General features: G+C 40.4%; 1 protein-coding gene across 1 annotated transcript; it reads left to right on the top strand.

Annotated features, from left to right (window-relative positions):
- Positions 1–693: 693 nt before the first annotated feature.
- Positions 694–16,871, top strand: LOC111152488 (kelch like family member 31). Its single transcript, XM_022510963.1, is given in 4 exon segments — positions 694–889; positions 13,162–14,366; positions 16,138–16,675; positions 16,677–16,871. Coding segments are annotated over 3 exon segments (1,905 nt in total). The 5' UTR covers positions 694–889; positions 13,162–13,194.
- Positions 16,872–21,574: the final 4,703 nt, after the last annotated feature.

The raw sequence follows: 21,574 nt of genomic DNA on the forward strand, positions 1-21,574 counted from the left end.
ACAACATGAATTTTCCAGGACCTATTTTTCCATTATTGCAGTCTAATATCACATTAACTCTTACTAGCCATTTCACACCCTTGGCGTCTACTAAAAACACCCTGGTCAGTTGTAATCCTCTGATTTTGTTTGTTTGTTTTCATATGGAGTGTTGCTGAAGTGGGTATTTCTACACCTGCCCGTGTGCTAGAGTGTGTGTTAGTCTCAGACATCCCTGGGGATCACTGGAAAGTCAAGCACTGGTCCCAGACCTCACTCTGTGCAACTATACCATGACCCTAATCATGTTGATGCCATATCTGAGGTACCAAAGAAAGCACTTTGTCCTCCTGAACATGCGCTCCACTTCTGAAGAACAGCCTATTTATAAACTCGATCTTTTCAGAGGACCTGAGGTGACCAGGGGATTGACGTTTCTAGAAGCTAATTTTTTCTTCACCAACTTCCCTTCTTCTTACCAAGTATGTACCCTGAAATCCCTGCTTCCAACCATTCAATTCCCACCTAATTAATCTTCTTTCCTCGCACCCAGGGTGACAGACTCTTGACTTACTTATTTTTTTGTTTAAGCAGCTGAGCAGGCCAAGAAACCCAACCCCTCTCCACCAACCAGAGCCCCGCCTCTGCCCCAGGAGGCCTGGAGTTGAAGGCCAGAGAGGGAGAGGGGACTGTACTCTGGGTGGGGGAGCGTGGGCTCTGCTGCCTCATCCAGTAGGACCGCAAGGGTCACTCTAAAAATTGCTGCTGCTGGGACTCATCCGGTGGCTGCTGGGGGCTCCCCACTGCATTTTCCTTCTCCCTCCCTCCCTCTCTCTCCCCACAGATTGCTTCCCAAGAGGAGCCTCCTGCTGAAAACTCATCATTACACATCCAGACACCACACAGGAGGGTAAGGAGCTGGGACTACGATCTCCAATTCCTGACTTCTAGATTCTAGGGTGCGTATGGGTGGGTGGGTGGGAGAGGGTGGAGGTATCTGTGTGCTCGTGGCGGTGTGGCTGTGCCACTGACAGGCAGTCTATAGCCGGACCACAGGGCTCATGTTCTGGATCTGAAATCGGGAGCCAGAACACATTCTCTCCCAGTGTAAGGAATGCCAGAGATCGGGAGAATGTCATAGTAACAGAAATGCGTGAGAGGACTGCTTTTAAAAAAGTAAAATGACTCGTCATTTCCATTAATAATTTTCAGTCTCTGAAGCCTAAAACATGTTCATCTTCCTCCGTTTTCTAGAGAAAGGAGGGACAAAGTAACATTTGTAGGTTTTGTTCACAAAGTTTTGAATTCCGTCTTCATTTTTATCAGGAACCATGTAAACATTCAGTACCTGATAGCTTTAGATGAAATACAATCAGTTTAATTCAATCGGTAACACAAAAGTCAGAGAACTCCTTGAATTCCCAGAAATATCCATATTGGCAACATAGAAACTCCCTCTATAAAAAGAACACAGGTTTTACTTAACCATAAAATGAGTTTTTGTTCTTAATGTGCACCTTTGGCTATCGTGACCTCAGTTTTACGTTAGAAGTGAAACGGTGAAATGGAAAACCCCCCCTTAAGTCAGACTTCACTTAAAATGGCAAGCAGCAGAAGCTGGAATGTTTCTATTCCGGGAGTCCGTGCTGATGAGCTGGGACAGATGCAGCGACCGGAATGTGACAGGACAGGGCAAAGGCGCAGCTGATTCGCCCCTTTGGCAAAGACACATTCTGGGATCCCAGTTCATTCTGGCACGAGAGTGACAGTGACACTTTTACACACATGGCTTTGCAGCTCGCCCTGTGTAGAGTCTCTCCCAGGAGGCAAGGAGAGAAGGCGACAGAAAAGAGAATGTTCTTAAATATAAAGTGGCAATTCTTTTCTATAATCAGTAGAGATTTGCATCTGAGGGCTGTGTCAGGCCAGGAGGAGCTTCTCTCTAGGGTAATTCCTCCACTGGGACTTGCCGGCTCCTCCAAGAGGGTAGAATTACATTACCATTTCTTGTCTTCACTGTCCTCAGCCCAAAGGTTCTAGGTCTATTTTGGGTCATGGGTCTTTTTCAGAACCTCATGGAAGCTCTAGGCCTACTCCTCAGAAAAAGACACATAAACACACATGCATCACATGTTTCTTAATATTCTAGAAATTTTCATGGAATTCATGGACTCACTTGAAATGCAAACCAGAGCAGGGTTGCTAGATAAAATACAGAACACCCAGACTCCATTTGAATTTCAGATAAACCACAAACCACTTTTTTGTATAAGCGTGTCCCAAAATAGCACGGGAGATATACTTATTCTAAAATACGATTCATGGTTGATATGAAATTCAAATTTAACTGGACATCATGTATTTTTATTGGCTAAATCTGGCAACCTAGACCCCACTGCGTGCCTCCTAGGTGAAGAATCCCCTGTCCCAGTTGGTGTGTCTCTATCTGATAGAGTTGATCGTAGGATTCTGAAAAACCATATTGAGGGGAGAAGAGATACCAGACCAGACTTTGACAGCTCTGGCAGCAAAAGCCAGCTGCTTATTCTTAACTCTGTGTAAAGTTTTAGAAGAGAAAGTAACACATATCCCCATCTAATAGATGTTTAAACTGAATCCCTAGTTCACTAATGTTTTGCTATAGGTCTGTTAGATGGTTAGAGCAAAAAGAACACTAAAACTCAATTTCCAGTTCTGTGACAACCAGAGAGACATGAATCTGAAAAATTATATTTCCAACCACCCCTTCCCACACATAAACACACAAAAGACTAAAAAGAGAAAGAGCTGTTTTCCTGAAATTCCAATAAAACCCAAACCAAAAGTTTTAGCACTGGATCTTTGTGTCCTGTATGCAGCCTTGGTGAATGGAATTATAGTTAACTTTGTGCATAGTTTCTATATACTGATCAGAGCAACCAATTCATGCAGAATCTCCTTGAACCTCTTTTGTTTTTGGCTTACCCAACCTGTGGGAGTTTTCTGTCTTTACTACCTGTAACAGAATTAAGAAATCCACAGGTTTACTTCATCCTCCGATTTATTTTAAACTCAAAAAAGCAATCCTTTTATTTCAGTGTTTGGAGTTACAAAGAACCATTTCATGTTCTCTATATCCAAATTTTATTTGACAACCTCAGGTCTGCGTCAGTCTCTCTCTTCTCATGCTGGAAAGAGCTAAATTTAACCTGCTACAGCTTTTAACCTACCCTGCCTTTGAGGGAAGTGATTACGGTGGTCAGGACTCACTCTGGGTTTGAGTCTTTTCTCCACTATGGGTTGCATGCTCGTGTGGCCTTGGATATGTTTTCAAAGTCTCTCTGACTCTTAATCTCTTCATTTGTAAATGAACATAATATAACCATCTTTTCGGATTTCAGTGGTGCTTAAATCTAAAAAAATAATAATAATAAAGTCATGTAAAGTATTAAACCCAGGGCTCCGCACATAGTTCTCAATTAATAAATTAATATAATTATTATTTCAATTAGAAGTGGAGGTAATAGTTTACAATTAATACATAATATAGATTCATGCTCGGTGACTTATATTTAGGAATAATTATTAATGTACTTAAATTTGGCAAATACAAAAGATGATGAAAAATACAATAGCTCACATCACTGCCCAGCTGTTTATTGGATGTCGAATGTATGACGCTATCGTAATAGAAATGGCACGGGAGCCAAGGTCTGTGGTGGACAATGGGAGAAGAGTGTGGAGGTGCCTTTGTATTATCCTTCTATCTAGTTGTGAATGGGCAGCTCTTCCAGGAACCCGAGAGACTGTTCGGGGTTATCCTGGATCCAGCAGAGAGAGGAAGGAGGCTGTGGTGTCCGTGACCAGAGAAAAAGAATTCTCTTGTGTGTTCTGCACAGAATGAAGGCATAGTTCGGAAGCATAGGGAGCCTTCTATAACCCTCTGCACCCTGTCCAAAGTCTTTTCTTTCACCCAAAAAGGGAAGGACAGGAAAGGATTTGCAGTGCTTTTAAAGAGCTGTTCACCCCATTACACAACCTCCCCTGCTGTAGCTGGTCCTCTTTCCAGCAGCAGTGGGAAAATTGCAAGCTCTAACGGTCTCAGGGAGTATGTATGGTTCTTCCTTTCTTTCATCCCCCCCATTGGGAGGGCTCCCCCACCCTGCAGCTCACTGAAGCTGGGTCGGGAGGGAGAATCAAGCCTGTTGTGCTGTAAGGAAAACAGAGAAACAATCTTGAAACTCTGCTAGCCATGGACACCTCAGCAAGGCTGTGTGCTCCTCACCATGCAGCCCAAACTACGACCCCAGTAAAAGCCCTACACCCCCCCACCCCCCCACCCCCCTGCCAATGGTAGCCATGGCGACTGCCCAGGTACCAAGCCCAGAGAATCCCTGAGCAGCTGGCCACAAGGCACTCACTCAGTTTTAAAAAAAGAAAAAGAAAAAAGCTTTAAAAAAATAACAATAACTAAAACCCTCATCCAACTCTGAATTAATATATAAGGGAATCAATAAGAATGGGGTGCTTTCAAAATTTATTACTTAATGTCTAGGTTATACTCTAGATTTTCCCAGCTTCACAGGGGTGAGTGGTCCTCAGGTTTCTCTGAGGCATCTGTGGAGTCCTGATTGGAGGAAGAGGACACAGACTAAGAACACCTGGGCAGGTGGATAGACAGCCTCACCTCCAAGATGCACACCTAGGAAAAGGATGTAGTGGCAGCACTCGTAAAGAAAGATTGAATTTGCGAGCATATCTGGGAAAATATGGCCACTAGGAAGTGGAATGGAGGCTCTGATTTCAGTGGTCTGTTAAATGGTCTCCTGACTGTTTCTCTCCCTCTGCCTCCCCTAGAGCTAAAGAAGCCACTTACCTCTACAGAGTGATTTTAAGGGCTCTAAAAGCCCTCTCATATTTTAAAAATGTATATATTAAAATATTGTTTTAAATATTAATTAATAGGAGCACCTGGCTGGCTCAGTCAGTAGAGCATGTGACTCGATCTCAGGGTTGTGGGTTCAAGCCCCACATCGAGTGTAAAAATTACTTAAAAATAAAATCTTTGAAAATATTAGTAATATTAAAATCGAATTAATTGAATCAATTGATGTTATTTAAAATAGCATTTACAGAATAAAATGACATGTCCATAATAAACAGCTAACCCTTGAATAGCACAGAGGATTGGGGTGCCAGCCTCCTCCATAATAAAAAATCGGAATATAACTTTTGACTCCCCCAAAACTGAACTACTGCCATACACAAGTTACTGGGGAAACAAACTCTTTATGCAGAGAAGATTAAGGTCACACAGCATGTTAAGAGAATACTTGCAACACTTGAGCTCACCGCAATAGTACCAGTAAGTTCTACCACATTCTTAGGTAGTGTAGTATGGACCACCGTTGCTTTTATGCAGCTATGACTTCATACTGTAGCTTCACATCTGTTTACATTTCTCCCAGCTATAAATGGTGCCATGCATGGTCTGTAAGCATTTGTATGCCTAAATTTTGACAAATTCTAACTTTTTATAATAGATTTGTATATATCTCATGGTGGTAAACAATAAAATAGGCTAGTATCTATGTATATTTTATGCATTCATGACAGACCAAACTTTTCCTTAATTTTTTTCAATATTTCTAGACTACATGGCTCATCTGGTTTTATTCTTTCTTTTTTTTTTTTTTTTCAAATTATTGCAAGTCTCCAAAAATATACTTATTGAAAAAAACCTATGTAAGTGGACCCATGCAGTTCAGACTTGGGCTGTTCAAGAGTCAACTGTGTGTGTATATATATAGATATATATGCCCACACATACATAAAGGAAATAAAAAGTGGCAACAGGAAATAAGAGAAGGAAGGACTGGAAGAACTACCAATTCCCCTAGGGCCTCATATTGTCTTCTCCATTCCTGGAGATTTTGTAATCCTTCTTGATCACAAAGGAATTTATTGAGTCCAAACTCTTCTCAGCATCCAACATCCTTTAAGTATTGACCTAATATGCCCACCCACTGTCTCCATCCTTTATGTATTGGCCTAATATGCCCACCCACTGTCTCCTTCATGACTCATCTATCTGAGTCTATGCATACCATGCTGAGTCACGGCTCCCTGCTTCAGCATGAGGCATTTCCTCTACTTCTAATGACCTTCTCCTTCCTATACCCACTCCTCTTAAAAATTCTTGGTTTGGTACCAGGACCAGCAAGACTCCTATTAACTGCAAATCTTCCTATCCCAACACCACTTCGTCAAAATGATCAGAGAACGTACTCCGTATGACTTCAGTGCTTTTAAATTTATGGAAACATGTTTTGTGGTCCAGCATAGGGTCTGCCTTGGTGAGTGTATCATATACACTTGAGAACAATTTGTATTCTGCATTTGTTGAGTGTAATGTTCAAGAAATATCAATTAAGTCAGGGTGATTAATAATGTTCTTCAGATAATCTATACCTTTACTGATTTTTTTTAATCTAGTAGTTCTGTCAGTGTCTGAGAGACAGTTATGAACATTTTCAAATATAATTGAGGAATTGGCTATTTCTCCCTTTAATTCAGTCACATTGTTTTACTTCACATAATTTTGAAAGTCTGTTATTTGCACATATACATTTATATTTGTTATATCTGTGATGATTTGACCTTCTAATCATTACGAAATTCCCTCTTCATCACTGATAATTTTTTTTTTCTTGAGGTGTATCTCACCTGGATATTAACATATCCACTCCAGTCTTCTTAGGTCTACCATTTCTATGGTAAATCTTTTTGTGCCCATTTATTTTTTTACCTATCTGTGTCTTTGTATTTATAGTGAGTCTTTTGTAGATGGCATATATTTGGGTCTTGCCTTTCTTATCCATTCTGAAATCCTGTGCCTTTTAATTACAATGTTTCACCCTTTAGCATTTAATATAATGAATAATATAATTGGATTTAGGTTGACCATTAAATTATTTGGAGGTTTTTTTTTTTTTTGTCTCCTCTAATTTTTGTCCCTCTGTTCCAAATTTCCTGCCCTCTTTTGAATTCCATTTAAATTTACCTATTGGGTTTTTTCAGCTATATTTTGCATTCTTTAAGTGATTGTTTTAGGGCTCTGCTATCCATTACCAGTCATCAGTTCACATGTAGCTATTAAGCACTTGAAGTGCAGCTCGTCCAAAATGAACTGTGCTGTAAATATAAAACACACCTTGTGTTTTGAAGACTTAGGATTAAAAAAATGTAAAATATCACATTAATAATTTCATTCCAATTACATGTTGAAATGATAATATTTTATAAATACTAGGTTGAATAAACTCTACCATCAAAATTAATTTCACCTGGTTCTTTTTAACATTTTAATGTCCCTACTGGAAATTTTTTAATTGCATATGTGACTCATGTTATATCTCTATTAGCAAGCACTACTCTAGAGATTACGATATACAGTTAAACTCTCACAACTATAGAAGTTAATACTTATTACTTCACATAAAATATAGAAACCTTGCAACTGTAAGATTCACTTACCATCACCCCATCCTTTATGCTGTAATAATCATACGTGCTACACCTAGAAATGTTAGAATCCCCATGAGACAACGTTATCAGTTTTGCTTTGAAGAGTTATATGAATTTTAAAGAAGTTCAGAGTCTTTTATATGCATCCAGATATTTATTATTTCTGATGTTCTTCATTCCTTCATTCCCCTTTTGGGATCTCTCTTGCCCAGAATTCCCAGCTCACTTTCCAGGGGCTGTGGTTGCCACAAACCCTCTTCTTCTTCAATGCAGCGATACTTTCTGTTGGAGTTGTTGCTGCCCTGTAAAGTACCAATTGCAGTCTGCTCTTAGGTGAAAAGCCACCCCCCCAAAAAAAAACCCTAAAAACAAAATCCACAAAAAACACCCCAAAATCTTTCAAGGGTTGGGGGACTCATGCTGTACTATTTCTTTTTTCCAACTCTTGATTCCTCTTTGAAATTATCCTGTTTTTTATACTCCCTACAGACCGTGGATAGTCTCCCTTGCTTCTCTCCCTACCCCCTCCAATCCATTGCCCCCCACCCTCACTCCCTAGAGCTCCTTCTTAAACTCAAGTGGTTCTTCTTCAGAGGGTGGGGTTTTCCCAACAATATTATGATATTCCTAAAGGCAGAGAGTGAGCTAGTCAGCAATTTATCAAACTTAATTTAGGATACTTGAGGATGCCTCAATTACGTGTGATATAGGAGAATAACAATGTAGCAAAGGAAGATTTGAAACTGGAAATCATATATTAGTGCCCCTACAGTTCACCTTTGGATTCCTTTGGAATTCCCTGCTGGCCCTTTGTCTCCTTGGCCTCATCATATCGCTATGTTGTCAAGGCCAGATTCTCTCTTTTCTCCAGACACCTCAGAATTACACCCTGTCCCTGGGACAAGAATGATTGAGTACAGTATACAGTTGTTAAAATAGACAGATCCTTCTGTACAGAGTTGGTAAATGGACTAATGAACAACCAAATAGTTGCTGCCCTGAACTCCCCCTGAAGCCCTTCCACCCCTCCATCCTTCCCCGAGAAGCCCCTGGGCCCCACTATTATCCAGCAACTAAAGACTTACACAGAGTCCTCCAGGGAAGCCTCTGGAACCCCGCTCCAGAGCTGTGGCCTGTGAATCCATACTATTTAGTAGGTGCCCTGTTTTATCAGTTGTTGAATATTTAAATACCACCCTGCACGCTACCAAGGAAAACAGGAGTTCCCCCTTATCCACAGAGAGACCTTCCAAGCCCCTTGGTGCTGCCTAAAATTGCAAATAGTTCTGAAGCTTCAATACACTATGTTTTTTCCTATACATATACTTGTGTTAAAGTTTATTTTATAAATTAGACACAGTAAGATATTAGCAACAGTAACTAATAATGAAATAGAACAATTATAACAACATACTATATCAAAGTATGTGAACCTGGTCTCTCTTTCTCAAAATATCTTATTGTTCTGGGTTCAGAACAGAACTTCTTCTTGCAGGGATGGGAGATGATAAAAACGCCTGCATGATAAGAAGATAAGAGGAATGGTGTAGGCATTGTGACATAGCATTAGGCTAACACTGACCTTCTGATGATATGTCAGGAGGATCATTGCTTCCTGACCACAGCTGACCACGGGTAACTGAAACCAAGGAAAGCAAAACCACAGATAAAAAGGGGACTACTGTAATCATTTACCGATAGATAAACAGAATATTTACCATTTCAGTCTAAAATATACATGTTACTCCTCAAGGTCAGGATTGCTTTCAAAATAAGGAGTGGTCATGAGCTCTACATCTGCAGGAATAGAAACATCTCCAAAGGGGTTCTTCCAGGAAAATAGACAAGGCTTTTCCCAAAGACACATTGGTGCTTCTATTCATATGGTAGAAACTGATGCTTTAAAAAAAAAAAAAATTCTGCTGTGCTTCCCTAATTACTTGTTATCATTTTGTACTTGTCCTATCTTGTCTGTCTCTCATAACTTACATATTGTATGGCTCCATCCTTCCCAGCATGGTGCTGCCCACACAGCAGTAGGTGTTTGATAACTGAACAAAATTTTTAAAATTTTTAAAATTTAAAATTTGCTCCAGAAAAGTCCATCACAGGGACACTTACCACCTAAGTCAAATGCATTTGAAGACTAAACTGATGGTGGGTTGGAAATCTGTTTCACAAGGTAAGGCTGCTTCTGTCATTGCTTGCAAGAAAGAATGAGGAAGGACAAATGGGCTGTAGTTTGTAGACAAATATGAATATGAATATGACAATTTGAGCTTAATGAGGAAGACAAAGTCCCTGGCAAAGGGATAGATTTCTGTTTCCCACCCACTTGCTTTGCTTCTTCCACATGGAAAGGAATAAGGACAAACACAATAGAAAGGTTATAGAATGTTTAAACATACTTTCCCATAATTAAACTGAAGGGCTTTTCAAGGGGGATCAAAGCCGACTTTTACCCTTCAGGGTGAACTCAGCAGTGTGACTTAAGAGAAATATGTACACATACATACACACACCCCTCAAGAAAACTATGAAACACCTAAATACCTAAATGTCCATCAGTCGAAGCATGGCATAAGTTTTGTATATCTTTAGTATGGGAGACTATGAGAGAGAGTCAAGTATCATATGGTTTCACTTGTGGAGCATAAGGAATAACAGGGAGGACATTGGGAGATGGAGAGGAGAAGTGAGTTGGGGGAAATCGGAGGGGAAGACAAACCATGAGAGACTGTGGACTCTGAGAAACAAACTGAGGGTTTTAGTGTGGGGTAGGGGTGGAGTGAGCCTGGTGGTACTAAGGAGGACACGTACTGCATGGAGCACTGGGTGTGGTGCATAAACAATGCATTTTGGATCACTGAAAAAAAATAAAATTAAATAAAATTTTTAAAAAAGAATGATGTAAATTTATGTGTGTAGCAATCTGGAAGGAGACCCATTAGTTACTGCTAGGCGAACAAAGCAAACTGCCCAATAATAAAGCATAAAAATGCTTTGATGCAAGTTCTCCTAGAGTGGTATGCTGGAAGTGACTTATACTGGCTCATGGGAGGCAGTTACTACATTTTCATGAATTTGACAGGCTGGTTGTTAAGCAGTAGACACTTTAAAATCAGCTACAATGAGTGTATTCGCACCAAAGAAATCTACACCTTACAAATAAGGGCTCTCCCCCACCCCCACTACCACCCCCAACCCCTTGCCTACTTAGAGAGCTGGTTTATCAGCACACCACTGCTCAAAAATGTGCAGATACAAGTTTGTGTAAGCGTAGCCAGTTATCTGGAATAATATATACCAAACCGTGAATTGTTGAATTTACGCATACTGATTTTATAATCTTTTCTTTAAAGATTTTATTTATTTATTTGACACAGAGAGAGACAGGGAGTAAGGGAACACAAGCAGGGGGAGTGGGAGAAGGAGAAGCAGGCTTCCCATGGAGCAGGGAGCCTGATGCAGCGCTCAACCCCAGGACCCTAGGATCATGACCTGAGCCGAAGGCAAACGCTTAAGAACTGAGCCACCCAGGCACCCCTGATTTTATAATCTTAAAAATGAAAAAAAGAAAAAAAAAAGAATAGTCTCACAAAAAAGTGAATGCTACCATGCTGTAAGTAAAATCAATTGAAAAGTCCAAGTATAACATCTTCTGATAACTATGCTCAGTATTTTGAAAAATTCTAAAACAGTTAAATCAATGATATTTTAAAGGTTCTGCATGTATTTGCTAAACTTAATATATTTCAAGTCTGTTTAATACTAAAGCTGCTTAGAGCTGCCTTAAAGGGTCAGACCACCTCAAACAGGTTTAAAAACTGGTTCAAATATTGGGGCTCCTGGGTGGCTCAGATGGTTAAGCATCCAGCTCTTGGTTTTGGCTCAGGTCATGATCTCAGGGTCCTGAGATTGAGCTTGCGTTGGGTTCCGCACTGGGTATGGAGTCTGCCTAAGATTCTCTCTCTCTTCCTCCCTCTGCCCCTCCCCTGATCACTTGCGCTCACTCTCTCTCTCTCTAAAAACAAACACACGAACAAACTGGCTCAAATATTTATAACACTGATAATAGAAAATGGTTCTATTATATATAGAACCGTATGTATATAGAATCCATAGAAATATGTCCTTACGAGGCTATATCTCTATGAGCACATTCCTACACTTAGATTTAATGTCAAAGCAAAGACTGTATCAGTCATACTCCCATCAACAGTGCCACAGCAAAATCTGATATTGTGAACACTAAAAAATATTTTAACCATCTGATAAGCAAAATGTGTCCACCAAAAAGTAAAAAGATTTCTGTGTTTCAGTTGACAGTTCCCTGATTATAGCTTAGCTTTAAAAAAATATGTTGATCAACTACTTGTATTTTATTTTCTGTGAATAACCTAGTTTCCTAGTCACAGTCTTTGAGAATTTTGAGTTGAATTACCTGTTCCTTATTAAATTGTTGGAGTTCTTTAAACATGTCAGTTAACCTTCTGTCAAGAATGTTACAAACATCTTTCACTATCAATGCTTGTCTTTTAAACATCTGATGTTTTATGGAAGTTGTGGGGTTTTGTTGTTGCTGCTGCTGTTGTTTGTATTCAGATGTTTCAGTCTTTTTCCCTATGGCTTCTGGATTTTGGGCTATGCTTAAGAGGACCTTTCCTACCCTAAAATTAAAACAAACAAAAACCTACTTTGTTCTAGTTTTTTTGTGTGTGTGTGATCTAGCAATTTCATCCATCTGGAAGTTATTTTAGTGACTGCAGAGAGTAGAAATCAGTTGAACTGGGGCACCTGGGTGGCTCAGTAGGTTAAAGCCTCTGCCTTCAGCTCAGGTCATGATCTCAGGGTCCTGGGATCGAGCCCCCGCATCGGGCTCTCTGCTCGGCGGAGAGCCTGCTTCCTCCTCTCTCTGCCTGCCTCTCTGCCTTCTGCCTACTTGTGATCTCTGTCTGTCAAATAAATAAATAAAATCTTAAAAAAAAAAAAAGAAAAAAGAAATTGAAACTGAATTGAAATTCAGTTGAACTAATGTATCGCTTCAAGTCCTTACCCATTGATTTTTAAGTTCCATATTTATTCTGATATGTATATATATACACACACATTTTATATGGATTCCTGAACTTCAGTATTTTTCTGAGGAAAACTTTAGAGTTTTAATCTTTAAGCCCTTCATGTGATGTTTAACTACTATTCTGTAATTGCTGTACAGCTAGATCAGAGACTATCTGGTCATTTCTGCTGTATAAAATGACTTGGCGTAGTGAGAGGGTGGTGGGGTTATGGACATTGGGGAAAGTATGTGCTATGGTGAGTGCTGTGAAGTGTGTAAACCTGGCGATTCACAGACCTGTACCCCTGGAGCTAATAATACATTATATGTTTATTAAAAAAAATTTAAAAATTAGTAAAATGACTTGACAGTATAGCTACTGGGAGGTCACATTTGAAAATATAAATCTTTCTAGAATTGTCTTCAGTGCTTGATGCTGAAGTAAACTCAATAAAATGTGCATTTAGTTTAATGTAAGTCTTTAAATCCCCTTTGAAGTTTAATCTACATTACGTCATTTAAAAACTATTATGGAAAAGAACAGTTTCTCAGTGTAGCATTTCAAAGTCCAAAGAGCCGTTAAAATAAAACCATGCTTTTTTTTTTTTTTTTTTTAGCAATATCTTGCCTGTGACAGTGTGTTTGCCAACATGGCCCCCAAAAAGAAGACTGTGAAAAAGAGCAAAGGAGATATTAATGAGATGACCATAATCGTAGAAGATAGCCCTCTGAACAAACTGAACACTTTGAATGGGCTCCTAGAAGGAGGCAATGGCTTTAGCTGCCTTTCTTCTGAATTAACAGATGCTTCTTATGGCCCCAACCTCTTGGAAGGCTTAAGTAAAATGAGGCAGGAGAACTTCCTTTGCGACCTAGTCATTGGCACCAAAACAAAGTCCTTTGATGTTCACAAGTCAGTGATGGCTTCGTGCAGTGAATACTTCTACAACATCCTAAAAAAAGACCCATCTACCCAAAGGATAGATCTCAATGATATCTCACCGCTGGGCCTGGCTACTGTCATTGCATATGCTTATACTGGAAAGCTGACGCTCTCTTTGTATACTATAGGAAGCATTATTTCTGCTGCTGTCTATCTTCAGATCCATACCCTTGTAAAGATGTGCAGTGATTTTCTGATACGAGAGATGAGTGTTGAGAATTGCATGTACATTGCTAACATTGCTGAAACATACTCCCTGAAAAATGCCAAAGCAGCAGCCCAAAAATTTATCCGGGATAACTTCCTTGAATTTGCAGAATCAGATCAGTTTTTGAAACTCACGTTTGAGCAAATTAATGAACTTCTCATAGATGATGACTTACAGTTGCCTTCTGAAATAGTAGCATTCCAGATTGCAATGAAATGGTTAGAATTTGACCAAAAGAGAGTGAAATATGCTGCAGATCTTCTGAGCAATATCCGCTTTGGTACCATCTCTGCACAAGACCTGGTCAATTACGTTCAGTCTGTACCAAGAATGATGCAAGACGCTGATTGTCACAAACTTCTTGTAGATGCTATGAACTACCACTTACTTCCATATCGTCAAAACACATTGCAGTCTAAGCGCACAAGAATCCGCGGGGGCTGTCGAGTCCTCGTCACTGTTGGGGGACGTCCAGGCCTTACGGAGAAGTCCCTTAGTAGAGACATCCTGTACAGAGACCCTGAAAACGGATGGAGCAAGCTTACAGAAATGCCAGCCAAGAGTTTTAATCAGTGTGTGGCTGTGATGGATGGATTTCTTTATGTGGCTGGTGGTGAAGACCAGAATGATGCTAGAAATCAAGCCAAGCATGCAGTCAGCAATTTCTGCAGGTATTTGATCCTTTATTAGGAACTGAAATGGTTCAATATTGTGAGGAAATTGCTCTGACATAGAAGTAAATGAGTCCTGCCTGTTAGCTTAGTTCATTGGCTCAGTAAATCAATAATGCTACATTACATATATACAAAAGTCCACATTATATAAAGTATATGCATATATAAATTGCACTCCAGATTTCTGAATAAGCCTATGAAATGAGGTGGGAAAATGTGGTTATTCAGATCTTACATGTGAGAAATCTGATACCCAGACAAGTTATACCACAAGTGAGTGGTAATTCATAGTCTCTCATTTATCGTAAGGTTCCCTTCACAGTACACTGTTTTTCTGAAAACAAACTGGGTACAAATTTAGTTTTTAACACTAAGTGATAAGAAAGGTCAAAATAATACAGAAATTCTTTTAAATGACTGTTACTGATGACGGTCAGATTCATAATTGGCAAATACAATGAGATCATTTAAAAATGTGGCAGGTCATTAACTCTAAATATTTTCTGAAGACTGAATACTATAGAAACTGTCAATTTCTTTCATGCACGTAGAAACAATAAGGGTATAATATATCCTTCAGAAAATGGAATTCGAATGCCATGTTGTCTGTGTATATTTATAATAAAAACACTTTCATATATATATGAAATGTCAGGAAGTCATGCTTATATCGTGGTAGAAGTACAAAGTCAAACATAACTGATCAGCAAGATCTGAAAATTTATAAAGTATATCACGAAAATATCCTTTATTATTTCATCAGCAAGATCTGAAAATTTATGAAGTATATCACGAAAATATCCTTTATTATTTCATTATATGTCTGTGTGTCATTTAAACGAATCCAAACAATTAACTGATTTTTGCCCTTTAATTTATAACTATAGTTAAGTTTTGATTTGGAGGTTAAATGGGACAAAAATGAAGGAACATCAAACTAATGCAGGGAGGTCTGCGTTTACAATGCTTTGGAACTACGCAAACAGTTTAAAACAGGTTTTCTACGACTGCTTATTTTCCTCCTGCTGATAACTCTGTTGAGTACTCAACCGTTTTTGCAATATTGGTTTCAGTACTTATGATATAATAACTGTAATATCAAACACTGAAAAAACAGATCTCTAAACTGAAAAATCTTACCTATGGACAAGTGCTAGAAAATAGAGAAATATCGAAAGTTAAGCCTTTGGTGATGCTTTTGGACATGAGTTCCATTGATCTCATTCTAAGCAGACAGAAGACTTGGTTGAGTGATGTAGCTTTACTGTTCCAGTGGCCAGGTGTCTGCCAGACCTGGAGAAGTCCAGTTAGCCAACTCCTATCTAATTAAGCAGTAAGAATGAGCCAGGGATGGCTGGTGTCTGAAGATGTGTGGAACTGACTTAAATGTGGCAGTGTTTCCTTTCTGATTGCCACAGATACCCAGCTTCCACCTGCCTCCCCCACAAGCCCGTCTCATAAACACCCCTCTCCCCTCATGATGTGAGAGTATGGAAGAAGAGGGACTGACGAGTGGCGTCTGTGGGGACTTCTCCAAGAGGCCCGATAAAGGCAGTGGTTTTATAAACGGGAGGAGGGGGAGTCGCAAACTTGTCACACCTCACTGGCTGAGAAACAAACCCCAGCCTCCAGGTGAGGAAATGCGTTCTGTGCCTAGCGTAGCCTCCCTGCCTGAAGAATGTCACAGTGGCCACGCTGTGGTTTGTGGAGTCACATGGGTCCCTGGCTGCCGCCAACCTGGCTGTCACACTTGCTCTGCCATTTTCAGATACGATCCCCGCTTCAACACCTGGATCCACCTGGCCAACATGACCCAGAAGCGCACGCACTTCAGCCTGAGCGTGTTCAACGGGCTCCTGTACGCCGTGGGCGGCCGCAATCCCGAAGGCAGCCTGACCTCGCTCGAGTGCTACGTGCCCTCCACCAATCAGTGGCAGCCCAAGACGCCCCTGGAGGTGGCGCGCTGCTGCCACGCCAGCGCGGTCGCCGACGGCCGCGTGCTGGTGACCGGCGGCTACATCGGCAGCGCGTACTCGCGCTCCGTGTGCGCGTACGACCCCACCGGCGACTCGTGGCAGGAGCTGCCGGGCCTCAGCACCCCACGAGGTTGGCACTGCGCGGTCACGCTGGCCGACCGGGTGTACGTGATGGGGGGCAGCCAGCTGGGGCCGCGCGGGGAGCGCGTGGACGTGCTGACCGTGGAGTGCTACAGCCCGGCCAGCGGCCAGTGGAGCTACTCCGCGCCGCTGTTGGTGGGCGTGAGCACGGCGGGCGCCTCGACGCTGCACGGCCGCGCCTACCTGCTGGGGGGGCTGGAACGAGGGCGAGAAGAAGTACAAGAAGTGCATCCAGTGCTTCAGCCCGGAGCTCAACGAGTGGACGGAGGACGACGAGTTGCCCGAGGCCACCGTGGGCGTGTCCTGCTGCACCCTCTCGATGCCCAACAGCGTGACCCGGGAGTCCCGAGCCAGCTCGGTGTCCTCGGTGCCAGTCAGTATCTGAACCCAGGTAGATGCGGGGACGCAGGAAGGGCAAACAGGCGTTCGTGGGTTCGCGGAAAGGAAAATATATAACATTTACTACAATGATTGTATCTTACGCCGTATCGAGGCGTCTGTCTTGGTAGTTTTGAATTCCTGGTAGGGCGGGCGTAATCTACCTCTTTAAAAAAAAAAAAAAAAAAAAAAAAGCAAAATACGGGGCCCTGGCCAACAAAGAAAAGAAACCATTTATTTCAGCGGCCACTGGGTGGCAGACAGAATTCGTCGTAGGCACTCTTCCCACCGGGGCATGGCCCCTTAATGGATAGCGGTTACACCCACATTTGAGATTTTTCTTCTACCCTTTAGTACACATGAAGCTTACGTGAGTAAGCAATTTCATGTACGAAAGTTCATCTTCTTCTCTCGTCTTTATCTTTAGGAAATTAAAAGTATTCAATTATAGCTTTTATTTTAAAATGGAAGACCATCTATATCCATAAAGATTAAATTCTACGTTTAAATACAGTTTCTTTTTCCATACGCGACTGAGTAAAGAATATTGAAAGGCGTCCCATGATGAAGTCCTAAAACTTAAAACTAGGTTTGACTGGAGAGTAACAGGGATTCCTCCCTGGACTGTCACACTGATCCCTTTGGTTTATCCCTTAATTCTTCTCTTCTGTGCCTCAGTGCCCAGGGTATTTGCTATCGAAAAATACTTGATCTCAAAGAAGAAGCTACTAGTCATTTAGTTTATGGTGTAAATTTTGTAAATTTCAGTCATTTTGTTGTTTCTCCTGGAAGTATTTGCACTTTAACCTTTGTCCCCTATTAAAGGAATTGCCAGTATCATGGGAGTCTTACTTTGACCCTAAAAAGATGCAACCTTGACCCTAATATAAACCCCAAGAAGAACACCAGATAAAACTATGGCCATAAGGACTATTAACTTAAAGCTTATATAGCTCGTAGATTATTCGACTGATAGCAATAATTTGATTTCCCCCATTTTTTATTTGGATGAGAATGAAGGGAACATTTGGAATTCTTGGGTTTGGCAGTAACAGGATGAATGGCCTCTCCTGTTGGTAAATGTCACTATTTCCCATTTCATAGCAATTCTCCTGATTTCTTAATTAAAACTCTAACACATTCATTTCACATGGAAATAATAATGCCCTTCTGTTCTATATGTTTTAACTTCATCTGCTCCAAATTAGCTTTGCAAATTAAAATGTATCCACTGGATATCATTTATTACATATTTGCCAAGTTATAGAGCAAGGGAATGATTGTAGTAAATGATATATATTTTCCTTTCTTACAATTAATCACTCTATTCTTTGGTGGTTTATTTGTTTTGGAGATGTGGCCTATCAATTATGGGTTATGTGCAATTGGTTTTTGAAAAATAAAACTATTTAAATGGTTAACCATGAGATGTACGGAAATCTAACTGGGTTTTCATTAATCCCATTTCTCCTACCCTGTGTAGCTAGGTATTGCTAGTGTTACAATATTTATATTTAAAATATTTTATTTGAACTGTGAAAAGTGGTTCATATAGTACACTTTGTGGAACAATTTTATATCATCGCCCCTTATGAAAAGTTCAGTCTATGTGTATTTAACAGTAACACTTGGTAAAGCCTACAACACTGTAAACTAAGAACAAGGCACTATTAATGTAAAAACACTGGGCTGTTTCCTCCCCCCACACAGAACATTCGGAGCTTCTCCAAGTAGGGAGTAGGTCTAAAGGCACCTGCTCCCTTGACTCATTCTCCGTCCACACTGGAGAATAAAGCTGTACGAGAAACAAGTTTATGGAACAAGTTAAATCATTGAGCCCCTTAAGCTATCAGCGTACTAACTATAGATAATTTTTGTCCTTGCAGGATCTTTCATAAAATAAACTTCATTTTTTTTTTTTTTTAAAGATTTATTTATTTATTTATTTATTTGAAAGGCAGAGATCACAAGGAGGCAGAGAGGCAGGCAGAGAGAGAGAGGGAAGCAGGCTCCCCGCTGAGCAGAGAACCCGATGCGGGACTCGATCCCAGGACCCCGAGATCATGACCTGAGCCGAAGGCAGCGGCCCAACCCACTGAGCCACCCAGGCGCCCAATAAACTTCATTTTTAATAAATTAGTTTGGCCACAATTAACAAAACCTATGTGAGGGTGGCTATGACATCTTTTAGTTTGGTATAAATATAATATATTCTTGTACAATTGAGCAGCCTATAGTATCTTATAAATTTTGAAAGGAAGAAAGGTGATTTATTGTGGATCACAGGTCATAAGTGGGGCAAACAGGCATAATTCCTGATGTACAATAGTAGATGTGTCTCCCATTGAGATTCTAGAGGTTTTGTGAAGTGGAGGACCTAAGGCTTGGAATGAAATAGGAATCAATCAGTTGTAATGTTTTATCTTGGAAGAATGAGGAGAGATGGAAATGAGAGGGTTCTTCAGCCTTCAGAGCTTGGTAAGAGGTTGTCCACAGACTTGGCAGTGGCTTTCTAGACATGAGAGTGAAGACATGTTAGCACTGGATAAATCATTTAAAATGACCATGTAACATATTTTCCATATTGTTTATCTGAAGATTCCGAAAACACACCCGTCGGGGCTTACCAGGTTCCCACGTGCATCGCTGTTCTATCTTCTGCTTCAACAGTTAGGTCAATAAATAAAGACGGTATGAATTTAGAATCCTGGGATTTCTGACATAGCAAATTGGTAGAGAGCGTGGAGCATAAGGGTGGGTGAAGTTGTTCCATCTTGGAACATCTCTCACGGACAACTGAAAGACATAGAGGTCTAGAGAATCAAAATAACGTGTGTCCCCTTTCACATGCTGGAGCCATTGCTCCTAGAAAATGTGATGGTTTGTCCATGTTTCCCAGCTGGAAAACAACGTCATTTCTAATGTGTTTTGAGCTTACATTTAGTTACACTTCCAGCCTCAGGATCCAACTCCAGACCTCCTTTTATTTTTCTGAAAGAAAAGGACATATAATTTTTGTAATGTGTATTTTGTAATCGCCAAGTCCTGCAATTAAATAAAAGCATCAATTCAATCCATCAGAGCAGGAGCAAGTTCCCCAGCTGCTGAAGGGATAAGCTGTCTTTTTCTGAATGGGCCAGATTCCTGATGTGCTAGTCTCGAGGAAGCAAGACTTTAATGTAGTCTGTCCGCTTTGAGTTAGACTCTTGGTCCTTCACTGTCGTCCCTGATGCACTAGTTGCTTTAAGTGGCTTTGGATGAGTTTCATGTTTACTTCTTCTGGTGTAAGACTGGTTAAGTATAGAGAGTCAGTGATGGTGCAGATTAATATAATTCTAATCAGTGATTCGATGGTAATGGTGTTTTAGGAGCGAAGAGGTATAACTGGGGAAAGAAGGAAGTGAAAATGTACTAAATGGTTCCGATTTAAGCCAGAGCAGCAATTATAGTAAATATATTTTACAAACATGCATGTAACTAGAGGCTTCCCTGGAAATACGTGAGTGTTAAAAGGCCAATTTTTTGCTGGTTATCTTGGCCAAATATCTTCAGAAATTGATCCAAGATACTAGACAAACTGGAATCACTTCATTTTTTCCCCCAAGTTACAAAGAAACATGTTTATGTAATCTTCTTTGAAGGACTCTTCTGCATTCTCTCCCGAACGAATGTTCTCTGAATGAGCTCCGTCCTCATCTGAGGCACTGATGAATACGATTTCTAGCACAAGACAGCATTACAAGGAATTATTTTTCAGTATGTCTCTTCATACCAGTAAAAACTACAGCATAATTACCTCAACACTCCTCCGTGGTGATTATAAGAACTAAAGATTCTAAAATATTAAAGATTTACCCTCCAGCACATTCAGAGGGTAAAGACCACCTAAATTTCCCTCCCAGAGAATTTGGGATAAAAATACTTGTCTTGGACACTCCTTTAAAAAACAAACAAAAAAGCTTTGTATTTATTCAGCAAATTCTGGCGAAACAAAACAAATTCTTTCTTTAAAACATTCTGGTATTATATAAGGAACAACAAACTAAAATGTATGTGTATCTGTATCCTCATCACTATCAATAAAGCCGTATTCAGTGAGAGCTCAGTCAATGATAAGATGTGGGTAGTTTTGAAGTGTCCTTTGTGTGATGGTTGGGGTGCTTGGTTTTCTCCTCGAGTTAGTTTTCATGATGATTCACCTCAGCAAAACACAACAACAACAAAAGAGATGACAAATAATTGAAGGGCTGTTTCAATAGCTTGCAGACTAGTAAAAGAAAAATGTATAAAACGTCTGTAGTGACTTGCTTGTGGCTCAGACAAAAGCCTATGTTTGGTCTCTCTCAGCCCTGACCATTTAGAAATCACAGATAAAGTGTGGTGGTTTCTAGCCTTATTCCCGCCCTGACCACAGCCAACTGGTCACGGACTCGGGTTCATCATCATTTGCGATGAAGCTACATTTTTGGAAATGAAATCGTGTTGCTGTCCCGGCAAACTTTCACCACCTTACTCTTCCACCTCGCCTTCCAGATGAGCAAAGGAAGCATAACCCACATAAGATGCTCAATCTTTGATCTGATCTAGCAGTTAAAGAATAACACTCAGTTGAGATGGTCCTTTCCAGAAAATTCAAAATGGCAGCAATTACTTTTTCTTAAATTTCTCCAAACTCTGTAATCATGAAAAGAGACTAGAAGGCCCCCACAC

Source organism: Enhydra lutris, unplaced genomic scaffold (genome assembly GCF_002288905.1).
Source record: "Enhydra lutris kenyoni isolate GAN:26980312 unplaced genomic scaffold, ASM228890v2 scaffoldscaffold28, whole genome shotgun sequence".
NCBI classification, from domain to species: domain Eukaryota; kingdom Metazoa; phylum Chordata; class Mammalia; order Carnivora; family Mustelidae; genus Enhydra; species Enhydra lutris.